Source organism: Gorilla gorilla, chromosome 4 (assembly GCF_029281585.2).
Source record: "Gorilla gorilla gorilla isolate KB3781 chromosome 4, NHGRI_mGorGor1-v2.1_pri, whole genome shotgun sequence".
In the NCBI taxonomy this organism is placed as follows: Eukaryota; Metazoa; Chordata; class Mammalia; order Primates; family Hominidae; genus Gorilla; species Gorilla gorilla.
Window position 1 is genome coordinate 158,016,520 of NC_073228.2, and position 13,571 is coordinate 158,030,090.

Genomic DNA, 13,571 nt, shown 5'->3' on the forward strand with positions numbered 1-13,571 from the left:
TTGTATTTTTAGTAGAGACAGGGTTTCGCCATGTTGGCCAGGATGGTCTCCATCTCTTGACCTCGTGATCTGCCCGCCTTGGCCTCCCAAAGTGCTGGGATTACATGCATTTTTAAATCTGACTCTCATTCGCCAATGGATATAAGAAAAGCATGTACCTCACAGGGTAACTGTGAGCATTTAAAGAGGTAATGCATCTCAAGGGCTGCCTGACATAGAGTAAGCACTCAATAAAAGGTAAGCATTATTGTGATAGAAATCTAAAGAAAGAAAACAGTTCCCTGAGGAGGAGTTTTAGAAGGCTTCGTGGAGGAGGTGGCAGTTCAACTAGACACGGAAGGATGAACAAGATTTCCACCGACCTAGAGAAGGGGGTTTTATGGGTAGAAGGAGCTGCGTGGTCAACAGCACAAGAAGGAAAACACAAAGCCTGCAACAGGCTGAGCGAAGCTCAGGGCAGGGCAGGGCAGGGCAGGGCACGGCAGGAGACAGAACGTTTGATCAGCCCTAGCAGGTCATAGGAGAGGAGCATGATGGACTCTAGAGCCGAGGTGATGGAAGCCTTGAAGGTTTTGCTGCAGAAATCAAGAACTGAGCTGTGCTGTCAGAAAACTGAATCCCCATCGCTCAGCCTGGAGCTGGAAGAACTGGGAGGCAAGAGTTGTCAGAACGCTGGTCAAGGACTAGTGGCGGCTAGGCACGAAGGTCAGCGGCTGAGCTAGAGAAGCAGAGAATCAAGAGGACGAATGTGGGGGTGGCAGAGAGTAAGGTAGCCAAGGGGGTGCTCCGTTCCACCGCATCAGGGAGGAGGCAGCTAAGTGACCAGCGTCGAGCGCCCCGAGGAGGAACCGCTGGCTGGCATCACCGTCGGAGTCCGGCTCCACGGCCCTCCGCATCGCCCAGAAGCCCGACTCCTCTGTCAAAGCCCTCGCCACAGTTACAGACACATTGCCTGGTCTAGTGAAATTACGTGTTTCATGTTTCAGCTCCCAGACGTCAGGGCTCAGGTCTGTTTTCATTTCATCCCAGAGCCTGGCACAGTGTTTGGCACATAGTGGCGCTCGCCAACGGTTTGCTGAGAGCTTTCCGGGAAAGGCTCAGTGCGCTTAGGATCCAAAAGCACGCGTGAGAATGCAGGGCATTCTAACTCCAACGGGGTGGGACTTGCGTGAGGAAAGGTGCTGCAGAGAGGCTACCGTCACCTACCCACCCGCCGGTTTGCAGGATCTACAGACGGGCGGCGGCCGGGCACAGCTCCCTACAGTTTGCAGAGGGCGTTCACACCTAACGCCAGGGGCCCCCTAGAGGAAGAAAACCAGGGCCCGCCCGCGGAACAGTGAGCGTGCAGCACGGCTGTGGCCCCGTTTCATGGCCGGGAACACCGAGTTGCCGGGGTCAAAGTAGGTCCGCGGGTCCTGGGGGCCGAGCCTAGGTGGGCTGGAAGTGACAGCCCCGGGGGCTCCAAGGCTCAGAACGCCCAGCGGGGCCCCAGCACTATTTGCATATCCCCAGGGAGGCAGCAAACGTTCGGCTGCAGTCCCGGGCGGAGGTTGCCGGGCGGGGCGGCAGGGTACCCGGGCGCACGGACATGCACCCCACCCAGCGGTGCCCAGCCCGCACCAGTTAGCGCCCAACTCGCCAACTCCGGGACTTTCGCAAAGCTCCAGAGGGCGGGGGAGCCGCCGAGGAGTGGGACGCACCATCGCGGCTCGAGAGGGGGGAAGCGCTCCGGCCCGGCACCCTGCCGCGCCCGGGCGGGCCAAGACGCTCCGTGAGGGGGCCGAGCCTGCAGCGCAGAGACTCGGCGGTCGACGCGGGGGCAGGCGGCGCGGGGCGGGCGGCTCGGCTGGGCCCGGGGGCGGTGGCGGCGGCGACGACCCCCTCGTGGCGGCGGCGTGGTGGCGGCGCCCTGCTCCCCGGCCGGCGAGCGGCGGAAGTGCCGCGGAGTTGGAGCGGGGCCGGCGCCGCGGCCGCTTCTGCTCGCTGAGCTGCTGCCGCCGCCGGGCGGACGGGCGGACGCGCGGAGCTGGGGGCGGCGCGGCGGGGCCGGCGGGGCGCGGCGGGGCTGACCGGCCCCGATGAGGCGGAAGGAGAAGCGGCTCCTGCAGGCGGTGGCGCTGGTGCTGGCGGCCCTGGTCCTCCTGCCCAACGTGGGGCTTTGGGCGCTGTACCGCGAGCGGCAGCCCGACGGCACCCCTGGGGGATCGGGGGCGGCGGTGGCGCCGGCGGCGGGACAGGTGAGTCCCCCCGTTGCTACAGGCCGGGAACACCCCCTTCCCGAATTCACTTTTAGCCTGTGGTTCCTTCCTCCACCTTCTGCTGTCTGCCTCCTCAGAGTCAGCTCCGAGACTCTTCAGCTCTTCCCATTTTCCGGATGGGAAAATTAAGCCCTGTCGGGACTTGTCCAGGGTCCCACGCCAGTCAGAGACTGAGTCCGAACTAGCACTCAGGACGCTATTTCTCACCACATGTTACCACCTTCCTTTCTGTCCCCGTCTGGTATTCCTTGACGTCTTCCAGCGGATCTCTTTTGAAGGATCCTATCTGCATCCCTGTATCCCAGGATGACTCCTGCCTTGTGCCAATAGGAATGAAGATTCTGGTTCTTCTATTTGGTGTCCAGGTCCTCTCTGCTCCCCTCCTCCCACCCCCCCCCCCACCCCCCCACAACCCCTACCTGCTGATCCCAGTGTTCGTTGCTCAGGTCAGCCCTTTTCCTGATTTCCCATCTGCCCAACGAGACACCCGGGCCTTCCTCCTCTCCCCATTTATTCAACACCCCCGCCCCAACTCTAGCCTTTTCGTTTCTCAGATCCTGTGGATTCCTTGCAGAATGTAAAGATCATGCTCCCCTTAAAGCTTCAAGTCCCTGGGGGTGGAGAAGAGGGTAAGCTTCTGGTCCTTGAGGGACCTGCTGCCTTTGACCTTATGGGAGTCCAGAGGTGGGGCTCTGGTGGGGGGACCCCCAAAATGTCCCAGAGGCTATTGGTGCCTAGTGTCCTGAGGATGGAACACCAGAAGCCTTCCCTATCTCTTCTGAACTTGTCTAGTCTGGTTAGTTGTAGTGTTTATTGCAGCCAAAACTGGGATCGGAATGGTTTCTGCCTCCTTTGAACTTACCCATGTATGTTTGTGTGTATGTGTGCGTGCACGCATTTAGACTAGCAGCTCCCTCATAGCAGAAGCTCTGTCACATCACTCCCACCCTCCCAGGAGGTGCTAGTGAGTGTATTGCTTAGACTGTTTCATATAGTGGAACATTTCAGGCTTTCTTACGGGATTTCTCTGGTCCCATGAGAAGTGGATAATTTGTGTATCAGGGTCAGACTTGACTGATTGTTGGCTGGCCTCGACGAAAGAGGCTGGCTTTTCTGAGATTGATGGTTTTCCTTATTCCTCCCAGTATCAGGCTGCTGTCTAGGCAGTCTGGCATCTGGAGCACAGAGGGCTCTTTGCTACAGAGCTGACCAATTTGAGCTCTGCCTGTAACTCTGTTAATTGCTGCAAAGCATCCCAGAGGGTCTCATTGATCTTTCTGGTAGAGCTTACTGTTTAGAAACTAAGGTTTCCATCTCTTTCCTAAACCCCTGGTTCAAACCCTGACAGCTAGCTTAGACCTCTCTCCCTGAAATTCTGTATCTGTATGGATTTTCCTTTCATGAAATCTCTTTCCTCTGTTCCTATTCAGTACCAGCATCAGAGTCAGGAGTTCCAGGATTCTGACCTCAGCTCTACCACTAACTTACTGTGTGTGTCCTTGATCACTTTTCATCTCCTTCTCTGAGCCTTACTTTCTTGGTCTGTAAACCATGATTATTGGTCCAGTTCTAACATTCTGTGATACTATCAGTTAATCAATGAGGAATACAATGGTCACTTCTTTTTTTCTGTCTTGAGTCCAGAGTTCCTTGTAGCATCCCTAGCTGTGGAGGCTCCATACTGGACACAGCCCCAGGTCAAGGGGGAGTGTCCTACCCTAGTGCAAACTCTCCTTTAGAATAGCTGTAGCCCATTCTAAAATAGCGCTTGACATTCTGCCTCTGCTTGGAGAAAGCCCTCGTATTTCATTTGCAATAGATGCCAAAGACATCCTGATTTTCATTTCTGTAGACCCAGATGTGTAGAGAAGGTCAAGGTTAACTGCCAGTTTGACCTGAGCTTTCAAAGTAAATTACTCACTTGTGCAAGAGGGTATTGATAGAGTAAGGCAGCCTTTTGGGCAGGGAGAGAGAGGGGAGCAACAGCTGGGTGCTGCTCAGAGCCCCTAACTGAAATGGATAGACAGGCTCATCTGGGAAGATCTAGTTTTTGTTCATTTCTTTTTCTCTGGAATAGCATGAAGAGGAGGAGGAAGAAGTGGTGAAGGGGGTTTGGGGGGTTGGGGGGAATACCAACTGATTATTCTTGCTTTAAAGAAAATCTCTTTGCTTCATGGGAGCAGCAGAATGGAGCTGTTTCCCCAATGATAAGCTCTTCTAGGTGCTACAGGATTCAGCATTCATCTGCTGCCTTTCAAGAATGCCCTGCCAAATTTCCACACAGCCCCTTTTTGTTTCACTCTCCCACAGATGCAGAGCACTGGGCTTGGCCCCCAGTCCGTTGTTTGAATGTCAGCTGGCCTTGAGGAAAGAGGCTGACTTCTCAGAGTGATGGTGTTCCATCCCTCATCCCAGTGTACTGGAACATACATGTAACATGCCAGGCTGCTATCTGGGAAATCTGGCATCTTGAGCATACAGAGCTTTTTCGACAGGGCTGACCAGTTCTGAGCTCAGCCTGTCATTCTTGTAATTGTTGAGAATCATCTTTGAGCATCTCGTTGATCCTTCTGGTAGAAATAACTGCAGAGGCTCTGGAGGGAAGTCTGACAGGACTTTATCCAAATGAAAAATGTGTTCCATATGGGTTTGAAAGAAGATTCTTTGAGAGTAACATATCCACTACTTGAGTAGTCCTCTAACTCCTTGATTTCTCCACTGGATTAAAGAACGAAGTTTCAAATTTATAGTGTTTATCATCTGCTAGAATGAAAGTCTACATAACTCATGCCAGCTCATCCTGGGTGTACCTCTGGAGCTGGGTGGGATAGCTGATTTATAAAGGACACATAATGCTTCTAGGATTTCAGCAGTCATCTGGTCAGACAGTTGGCTTCTTGGGAAGCTGCAAAACCAAGCAAGAAATGCCAGCCTTGAAGCCATCTTCCTTTTAATTTGTGGGTCCCTCTCATTCCAAGCCCCAATCTGTTTAACATCTTGGTTTAATTCAACAGTCTGTTTCATATTCCAGGTTTGGGACAGGTTATTAAAAGCTCAAGTTAGGAAACTCAGTGCAGTCTCTCCTCATTTCTGAGCCATAATCTCTTGTTGAAAAATGACTTCACTGGATAATAGCATATGTGGAATAGAAATTGGTGGAATAATGGAATACCGGTGACTTTAATTTTCAAGTATCAGGATTTCTTTCTCATTGTGTTAGAGCTGAACTTTATTCTTAGAACATCCAGAAATCAATATTTTTTTTCTCTTTTTTCAGTCTTCCTGGTGGCAGAAGCCTTGCCCATCAGAAAGTTAAGTATAGAAATGTAGCCTTGGAACGATTTCCTTAATTTTCCACAGAAGGGCTAGTATCCTTTAGCTTGCTAATCACTCCTCTGTCTGCATGCCCAGGTGAAATCTGATGCCACTAGGGAAGGGTTGTTGATTTGCCAGAACAAATCCGGCTCCCTACATTCTTTCTGTCATTCTTGGCTTGCTGTCTACCAAGGAGTCCAGCTGAGGAAGGCCTGGGAACAGAGACCTGGCTTTTAGTCCTTTCTCCTGCCCTAAACTCACTGTGTGTCCTCAGGAAAGAGGTTTAACCTCTCTGGGCCTTGGATTCCTCATCTGCTAAGTGAGGCTTAGATTCAGAAGGGAAAAGGCAAATGCATATTGTAACGATGCTTCCCCTCCCATGGCCAGGGCAGACATTGCTAATCAACCTTTTCATTACTAATACCAGACTTGGGCTCAGACTGTTTCTCAGCAGGGCTACTCAAGTAGAGTTAACGACATATGGAAACTCATTAGCAATGTAGGGAATAGATACCGTGTTAGGGCTTTTCCAACTCTTACATCCTGAGGTTCTGTGAGTATGCTTGGAAACACATCTGAATAGTGATAGTATATTTAAACAGGCCTCTGTATCTAACTTGTAATGAGGCCACAACTTAAGGGTATGTTCATATTTGAATGTCTTTTCTCAGGCTGTAGTCTAAGGATGTTCAGCCTTTGATCTGTTGGTTCCAGTGACACGGTAACAGATAATGGAATCAGGAATGAAAAGCAAAAGCCCATTTAAAAGATAACCATCTAGCTTGCTAATTGTACCTTGTCCACAGTCAGCTCTTACACAGAGATGGCATCAGGATCTCCTCACTGAATCAAAAGCACCTTGAGGCAAACCTGGCAGCTACAAGTAAGCCCCATGGCAGCTAAATGCTCCTGACGGTGTTTGCAGAGGTTTCGTGTTTTACATATATCTGACCCTCTGCATCCCATATATGTGTCAGAACTGGTAAGGGAAGGCCTTGAATAAGAGTCTTGTTTCTCCAGAGAACCTTTCTCCTCATGCGCAGTGGAGTGGGGAAAGGAGGTAGCGCATATACACCTGAATTCCCGCAGCAAGAAGTGTATCATGGCCTCCCTGCTGGAAATGTCTTAAGGTAGGAACACATCCTCCTCTAGCACAAAGCACAAGATTTGGCTCTTGGAAGACAGGATGTGTTTGCTGAATGATTGAAATATATCAGAGCAGGCAGGGGGCTGAAGAAGTCATCTAGTCCAATCTCCTCAATTTGTAGGTATGAAAACTGAGGCCAAGAAAAGGGGAAACAAATTAAACAAGTTCCCATAGGGAGGAACGCAGATCAGAATCCATTCTCCAAGTTCTTGTTCTATTTCACCATGAGAAATTTTTCCCCTCCATATACTAATATTTGATCCTTCTCTACCATTATTTCTTTCAGGAGCCAAGATTATCACCCCAAATTTTGGAGGCCACTGCTTAATGAGACCAATTATCTGCTGGAACCTATCTGGCTATTTTTTTGTAGATCTATTTTTGTACATTTTCTTTCCAACATTTTATAGTGTTTTGTTTTTGTTTTTGTTTTTTTTGAAACGGAGTTTTGCTCTTGTTGCCCAGGCTGGAGTGCAATGGCGCGATCTCAGCCCATCGCAACCTCCACCTCCCAGGTTCAAGTGATTCTCCTGCCTCAGCCTTCCCAAGTAGCTGGGATTATAGGCATGCACCACCAAGCCTGGCTAATTTTGTATTTTTAGTAGAGATGGGGTTTTTCCGTGTGGGTCAGGCTGGTCTCGAACTCCCGACCTCAGGTGATCTGCCCACCTCAGCCTCCCAAAGTGCTGGGATTACAGGCACCCAGCCTCATTTTATAGTTTTAAAAGCAACTAAAATGGATTAAAATTTAAGGTGGCAAAGGGACAAGAGTAGAGGAATTAAAGGCTGGGAAGTACATGGCACCATTACTGCTATCCCTGACAGACAGAGAGAACCTGAGCCTAAGAACCACCTCAGATTCTCTATCAGTTGCAAGTAACAAAACAAATTGAGCCATGTGGGCTGAAATGAGTAAGGGAATATATTGGCTCCTGTGACTGTAGTTGGCTTCAGGTATGGTGTGATCTAGAGGTTTGTGGCATTGTCAGGGCTCGGTCTCCTTTCCTCTGGTTTCTGTTGGTTCTGACTTTCTCTGTGTGTTGGCTTTGTTCTATTCTGAGGCTCCATGGCAGCAAAAAATGGTAATAGCTCTTTCAGACCTCAGATCCACACCTAGATCCTAGAGGAGAGGGTCTGTCTCCTCTGGTAGCTTCTACAAAAGACAGAGAACATCTTTTCTATAAGCTCTAGCAAGATCTTAGGTCTTACCGGTCCACTTTGGATCTAATGTGCTGTCTGAACCATTCGCAGATTTCAGGAGGAGAAGCTGTATTGATTGACTTAACGTACCCTAGAGCTAGGAGTGGAGTCAGGTTACCCAGATCTAAGAAGAGCAGTTCCCCAGAGAAGACTCTGGTTGCTGGTTTTGGGAAGAGGAGAAAGATATCTAGAGAAGAAGCCCACAAATATCCACTCCAGAGTCCTGCTGACACAGTGTTCCAGGCAGTAATCACTCCTTGGGGATGAGATTTGGTCCTGGAGAGAAAACCCCTTTGCCACCCTGGACCCATTTTTGGGCACCGAACCTGCAGTCTGGAGGTCTGTGTTCTCATTCCAGCACTGCCACCCCTTGGCTGAGATGATTAGCTGTGTGGACCTCAGTTTGTTGCTGAGGACGGCTTGGGTGCAAATGCTTGCCAACACACAGTGGAGGGTGGAGATAAAGAGCAATTGAAAGCTGTCTTTATTGAATCTTACTTACCAGTTCTGCCGCTGCCTTCCTTTCCCCTCACAGACGTCCCGAGAACTGTCTCCCCTGCCCCCATACACACTAAAAGTCAATTCATTGAAAATTTCTCTCAAGCTGAAAAAGAACTTCTGTCTCTGCAGCTTCCACGTTTTTTCTGCCTGGCCCTCTTAGCTGGAGGAGGTGGAGTGTTCATACTTTGGAAGCTAGAGGAAGCTAAACAATTCTGCTTGCTGTGGTGGGTGGGTGTGTATTTATGCGTGTGTAGCTTTCTCTCCATGTGTCTCTCTTCTCTCCCTCTTATCTTTGAATGGTTCCTGTTTGCTGCCCTCTGCTGAGTGTAGATAGGAGAGAAAAGAAAAAAGCAGGCCTATTTTTTTCCTTCCCTATGGCTTTAAGAGAATGCTGAGCTTCAGATGTTAAATTGTTTTCAGTTTTCTCAGGTGATGAAAGCCACAGCATAAAATGATACTGATCCAAAGAATGATGATGATATGGCTGATAATGAGGTTGATAATGTTAACAGTAGTAATAGCAGTTACCATTTATTTAGCACTTACTCTGCTAGGTCCTTTACCCGTACATCTGTTAAATATTGTTGTAACCAGGTAGGATAGAAGGAGGGAACTGAAGCTCGAAGAGGGGCAGGTGCTTGCCCAAGGATGCACAGCCTGTAGTGGTGGAGCTGGTATTTGAACTCTAACCTAGTGCTGAGTCCTTAACCACCATACTTCCTCCATATCTGAGCAGGACAAAGGACCTGTCTTCCACCCCTGCCCGTTAAGCCCTTCCTGCAAGCCTGGACATCTGAGCAGGTGAGAGGGACCATTGCCCTAAGACAGACTCTTCAGTAGCTGAAGTGGAGCACATAAGGTCATGTGGTGGTGGTGTGTGCTGGAAGAGAAACCTCTACCTCAGCCTCCTCCTGTCTCCGTTCCTCTTGGTTTGAGGCATGTGGGGCTGCGTATAGTGCTCTAGCTTTGGAGCTACACTGCCTGATTCAAAACCCGAGGCTTGGGCAAGCTTGACCTGTGTGCCTGGAATTCTTGGTCTGTAAAATGGTAGTAATGTTAACTGTGGCAGAGAGTTCTCTTGAGGGTTCAGTGAGTCACTGTGGGCAAAACCCCAAACACAATGCTTGGTACAGAACAAGTGCTCAGTAAACATGGTGATGCCGCTGCCTTTGTGAAGTGCCTCGCCTATGGCAGGGACTCAATTCTCTGTGGCTTCCCTTTGGCGGAGGTAGAGAGGGCTGCATAACATTGTCATTGTCTAGAAGGTGAGCAATTCGAAGATAAGTGGTTGGCTTAACAGCACAGGGTTCAGAAGAACTGGAAGAAGCCAGGTGGGTGCAGTCTCTGATTATTGGGGGTGGGAAGGAAATTGTGCATGCAGAGGCTGCTCTTGGTACCCCTCTTCCTGAAACTTCGGAATGCGAAGCGATTGTTGGGGATGTCTTCTCAACTCCCACCCTGGGACAACCCAGACCCTCTGTATCCTTCTAGATTCAGCTCATAGCCTGCCGCCTCCAGGAAGTGTTCTTTGGTTACTCCAGCCCCCAAGGGTCACTCAAGGGTCTTAGCTCCTCTGAGCCTTGATTTTCTCATCTGCCTACTTAGATCAGAGGCCCTTCTAGAAGATTTCTAACATCCTTCTTCCCTGCAGCCTTGCCCCTAGACCTGACTAACTCCTGCCAGGGCAGCCTAGGTTAGCATTCTTCCCAACCAGGGCCCGGAGACCTGTATATAAATCTGTCACGCAATGCTGTAATTGTTTTTAATCTGTCCAGACTGTCTGCTTCCTAAAGGCAGGAACTAACCTCTCTCTTGGTCACTCTTGTTTGCCTAAAATATTTGCTGAATGGCTGAGGGGGTGAGTGAGTAGGTGAATCATATGGTTGGTACTCAGTAACTGCTGGCTGCGTGCTGGAAGCTTAGCCTTAGGAATGGTTCTTCTTGAACTTCAGGGTGCTTCACAATCCCTAGGGAGCCTGTTAAGGATGGTGACACCAGGATCCATGCCCAAAGAGCATGAAGGGGCTGGTTTGGGCTTGGCCAAGGATCACATATTTAACAAATCCTACTGAGGGTCCAACAGGGAACTCCTCTCCACCCACCTGACAGGAGACAGACCTCTCTTTCCCCAGGGACCCACTCCATTCTCCCCAGGAGTGCTTCAGGACTCGCCCTTGAACTTCTGTTCCTGGGAAGTGTGTTTATCTGCAGCTTCCCAAGTTGTCAATCAGCACCCACAGGGGAGCTCTGTGGTACTTTTAGCAGTGGCACTGTATCTGATGCAAGCAGATCAGGCTCCAGTTCAGGACAGGGATGGGAGGTGCACTTTGGAATCCCTCTCCTGTGGGCTGCGAGGATTGGCTGGGGCTGCAGAGCTTTATTTTCCTTTGATGCCCACAGTCTGCTGCTCTTCCAGGATGCGTGCTCTGCCTTCCTGCCATGGGCAAGGATGAGGTAGGTGCCTCTACGTGGGTGTTGGGCTGAACTAGGGGGTCTCTTGGGAAGGGTTAGTATTGTGGAGACCCTGTAAACCTCTCCCTTGTACTGGAGAGAGCAGAGGAGAGAGTGTGGAGTTGGGAACCAATGTGACCTGATCCTCAGGCCCAGCTCTGCCACTTGCTGGCTCTGTGCCTGACCTCTGGGGCTTCCGGCTCCTCCTAAAATGAGCAAAGTCATCACTACTTCCTAGTGTCATGGTGATGATTAGATGAAATTAAATAAAAGTTGTGAGGATTGAGGTACAGAGAGGTCAGGTAACATATCCAGGGCCACGCAGCTAGGAAGTGATGGAAACAGGATTCCACTCCAGCTGGGATGCTTCCTTCCGGTATCTGCGCCAGCCACTGACTGGATGGTCTGGGGCGAGTCTGTGGGTCTGCCCCTGCTCACAGGGACTTGCGGAGGCCTCAGTGGGAGGTTATCACTGAGACCCCCATGAGCCTGGTTCTTGGATTTGTTGTTGTTGGCTCCAGAAAGCTCTTTCAGCTGAATACCCAGGCAGCCGTGCCAGGGCGGGGATTATAGCAAGTCCCACGTGCCGCCTGGATGCTGCACTCGGGCAGCCTCTCACGAGCCCAGTTCGCCAGGGTTCTCTGTGTGTGTGTTTGTGTGGGTCTCCCTTGTGAGTTACAAATGTCAGCCTCCTCTGAGAGGCGGGCTGCTGAGCAGAGGGGCCGACAGGGGCTCCTGGAGGGAAGGGGGTTTCTTCGAGGGAACAGGTTGGAAACATCTGGCAGGGGTGTGTGTGTGAAAATTACGTCCTGCTGCTAAAGCACATTGTATGTTCTCAACTGAAAACTGTTATTTTTTGCATGTTTCCTCCTGAGTATTGATCAGAGTCAGCTGCTGAGAGTTAAAATGTGTATGTGTGTGTGTGTGCCTATTTGTGAAATAACCAGTTTCTAAATTTGGTACCTAACTTCAGTGAAAAGTTAGTAATTCTGTTCTTGGAGAGCCAGGATCTGTCATTTGGATTTGTGGTTATTTTATTAATAATAAACTTTAATGGCTATTTCATTCAGAGAGCTTCTTTTATTAATTTCTTTGACCTTTATGTATTTTTAATCACCTTACCTGTGTACTTTAATGGAAGTTGCAAACTGGTGGCCTGTGGGGCAGATGCAGCCCAGAGATATGTTTTGTGTGCCTTGAACAGTGCTGGCCCATGGATAGTTGGGTTTTTTAATTTTTAAATGTTCATATGTTACCAGTACCTAAACATGAGAATATTTCCTATTTTAAACCAATTCTATACTAATTTCTGTTTTTTTTGTTTTTGTTTTGTTTTTGTTTTTGTTTTTTTGTTTTTTAATCAGAAAGTTCAGCTGCTGAGTTCAGGTTCAAGTTTTGTAAGAATTTGCTGGATGTGGGAGCAGCTGTCTCCTCTAGACAGACCCTAGCTCTCCAGTTGGCCACCACCCCTGCTGCACTTAGTGGTCTCAAACCTGGGCACTTCACCCTTTCACACAACTGGCCAGGCTGCAGGAGACATTCGACTTTGGGAGCCCTCCTTTATGATACGCAAATTCCCATAGGCTTTTCCCAGTTCTGTATCACGGTGGAGGCAGGGCGGGGCTTACAGTCCCCACTTCACAGATGCAAAAACAGAGGTTCAAAGAGCATAAGTGACACGACTAGTCCCAAAGCCAATAAGTTGATGCTAATCCTTCTGTCTCTAAGACTAATGTACTTTTCAGAGAAAAAAAAAATAATTACTTGGAAGTGTAAGTATATAAACCTTAGGCTCGGACAGACTCACTTATGTTTATATTTAGATGATTCTTGCTCTATCTCAGCTCAAGAAACCATTTGCCTTGCTTCTGTCCATTTCTAGGTATCTGAATTTCAAGTCTACCCTGTCTAATAAAGTTTTGTTGTTGTTGTTGTTGTTGTTGTTTTTAGCCATGTCAGGGGCTGCTCTAGATTTGTTAGAAATGATGTAGGTACAGGCCAGGCATGGTGGCTCTCACCTGTAATCCCAGCACTTTGGGAGACCAACATGGGCAGATGACGAGATCAGGAGTTTGAGACCAGCCTGGCCAACATGGTAAAACCCCGTCTCTACTAAAAATACAAAAATTAGTCGGGTGTAGTGGCGCACTCCTGTAATCCCAGCTCCTCAGCAGGCTGAGGTAGGAGAATCATTTGAAGCTGGGAGGCGGAGGTTGCAGTGAGCTGAGATCGCACCACTGCACTCCAGCCTGGGTGACAGAGCAAGATTCCTTCTCGAGGAAAAGAAAAAAAAAAAAGAAATGATGTAGGTACAGAATCCACCTTGTTTTCTGCCTGTGCTTCCTGGCATGTCGGGAAACCCCAGAATGTATCTTCCTATTATTGGGGAAGTGTTAGGATCCATTAAATGAGAGTGAAGACAGGTTTCCCAGCAGAAATGGTACATGCTCCACTCCCTGGTCTGAGGGGACCTCACAGACACCCAGGAGGTTTCTAGAAAAGAGAGCACCTGGATGAGAACAGCTTAGGTCCCCCCAGAGGCAGCTGAACATAGCCACTCCTGTCTCTGAGAGTAGGGTTCATTGCCGGAGCAGGAGTGGGGGCCCCTCTGCCCGCCATTTCAAGAACCTTCCCTTGGAGGCTCCAGGTGGCTCCTGGTGTGGCAGTGGGGCATGGAGTGTGGGGCACAGCTCGGTGTG

General features: G+C 49.7%; 1 protein-coding gene across 2 annotated transcripts in view; it reads left to right on the plus strand.

Moving 5' to 3' along the window:
• The window catches only part of GALNT10 (polypeptide N-acetylgalactosaminyltransferase 10), a 310,021-nt gene that overhangs the window by 70,500 nt on the left and 225,950 nt on the right, over positions 1-13,571 (plus strand). The window contains exon 1 of one of the 2 annotated variants that reach the window (XM_055387587.2): positions 1,933-2,237. The exons of the other annotated variant lie outside the window; for it this stretch is intronic. Coding sequence (XP_055243562.2) covers positions 2,079-2,237 — 159 coding nt within the window. The 5' untranslated portion in view covers positions 1,933-2,078. Of the gene's footprint in view, positions 1-1,932; positions 2,238-13,571 lie in introns of those variants that run through there. 2 annotated transcript variants of the gene reach the window in all.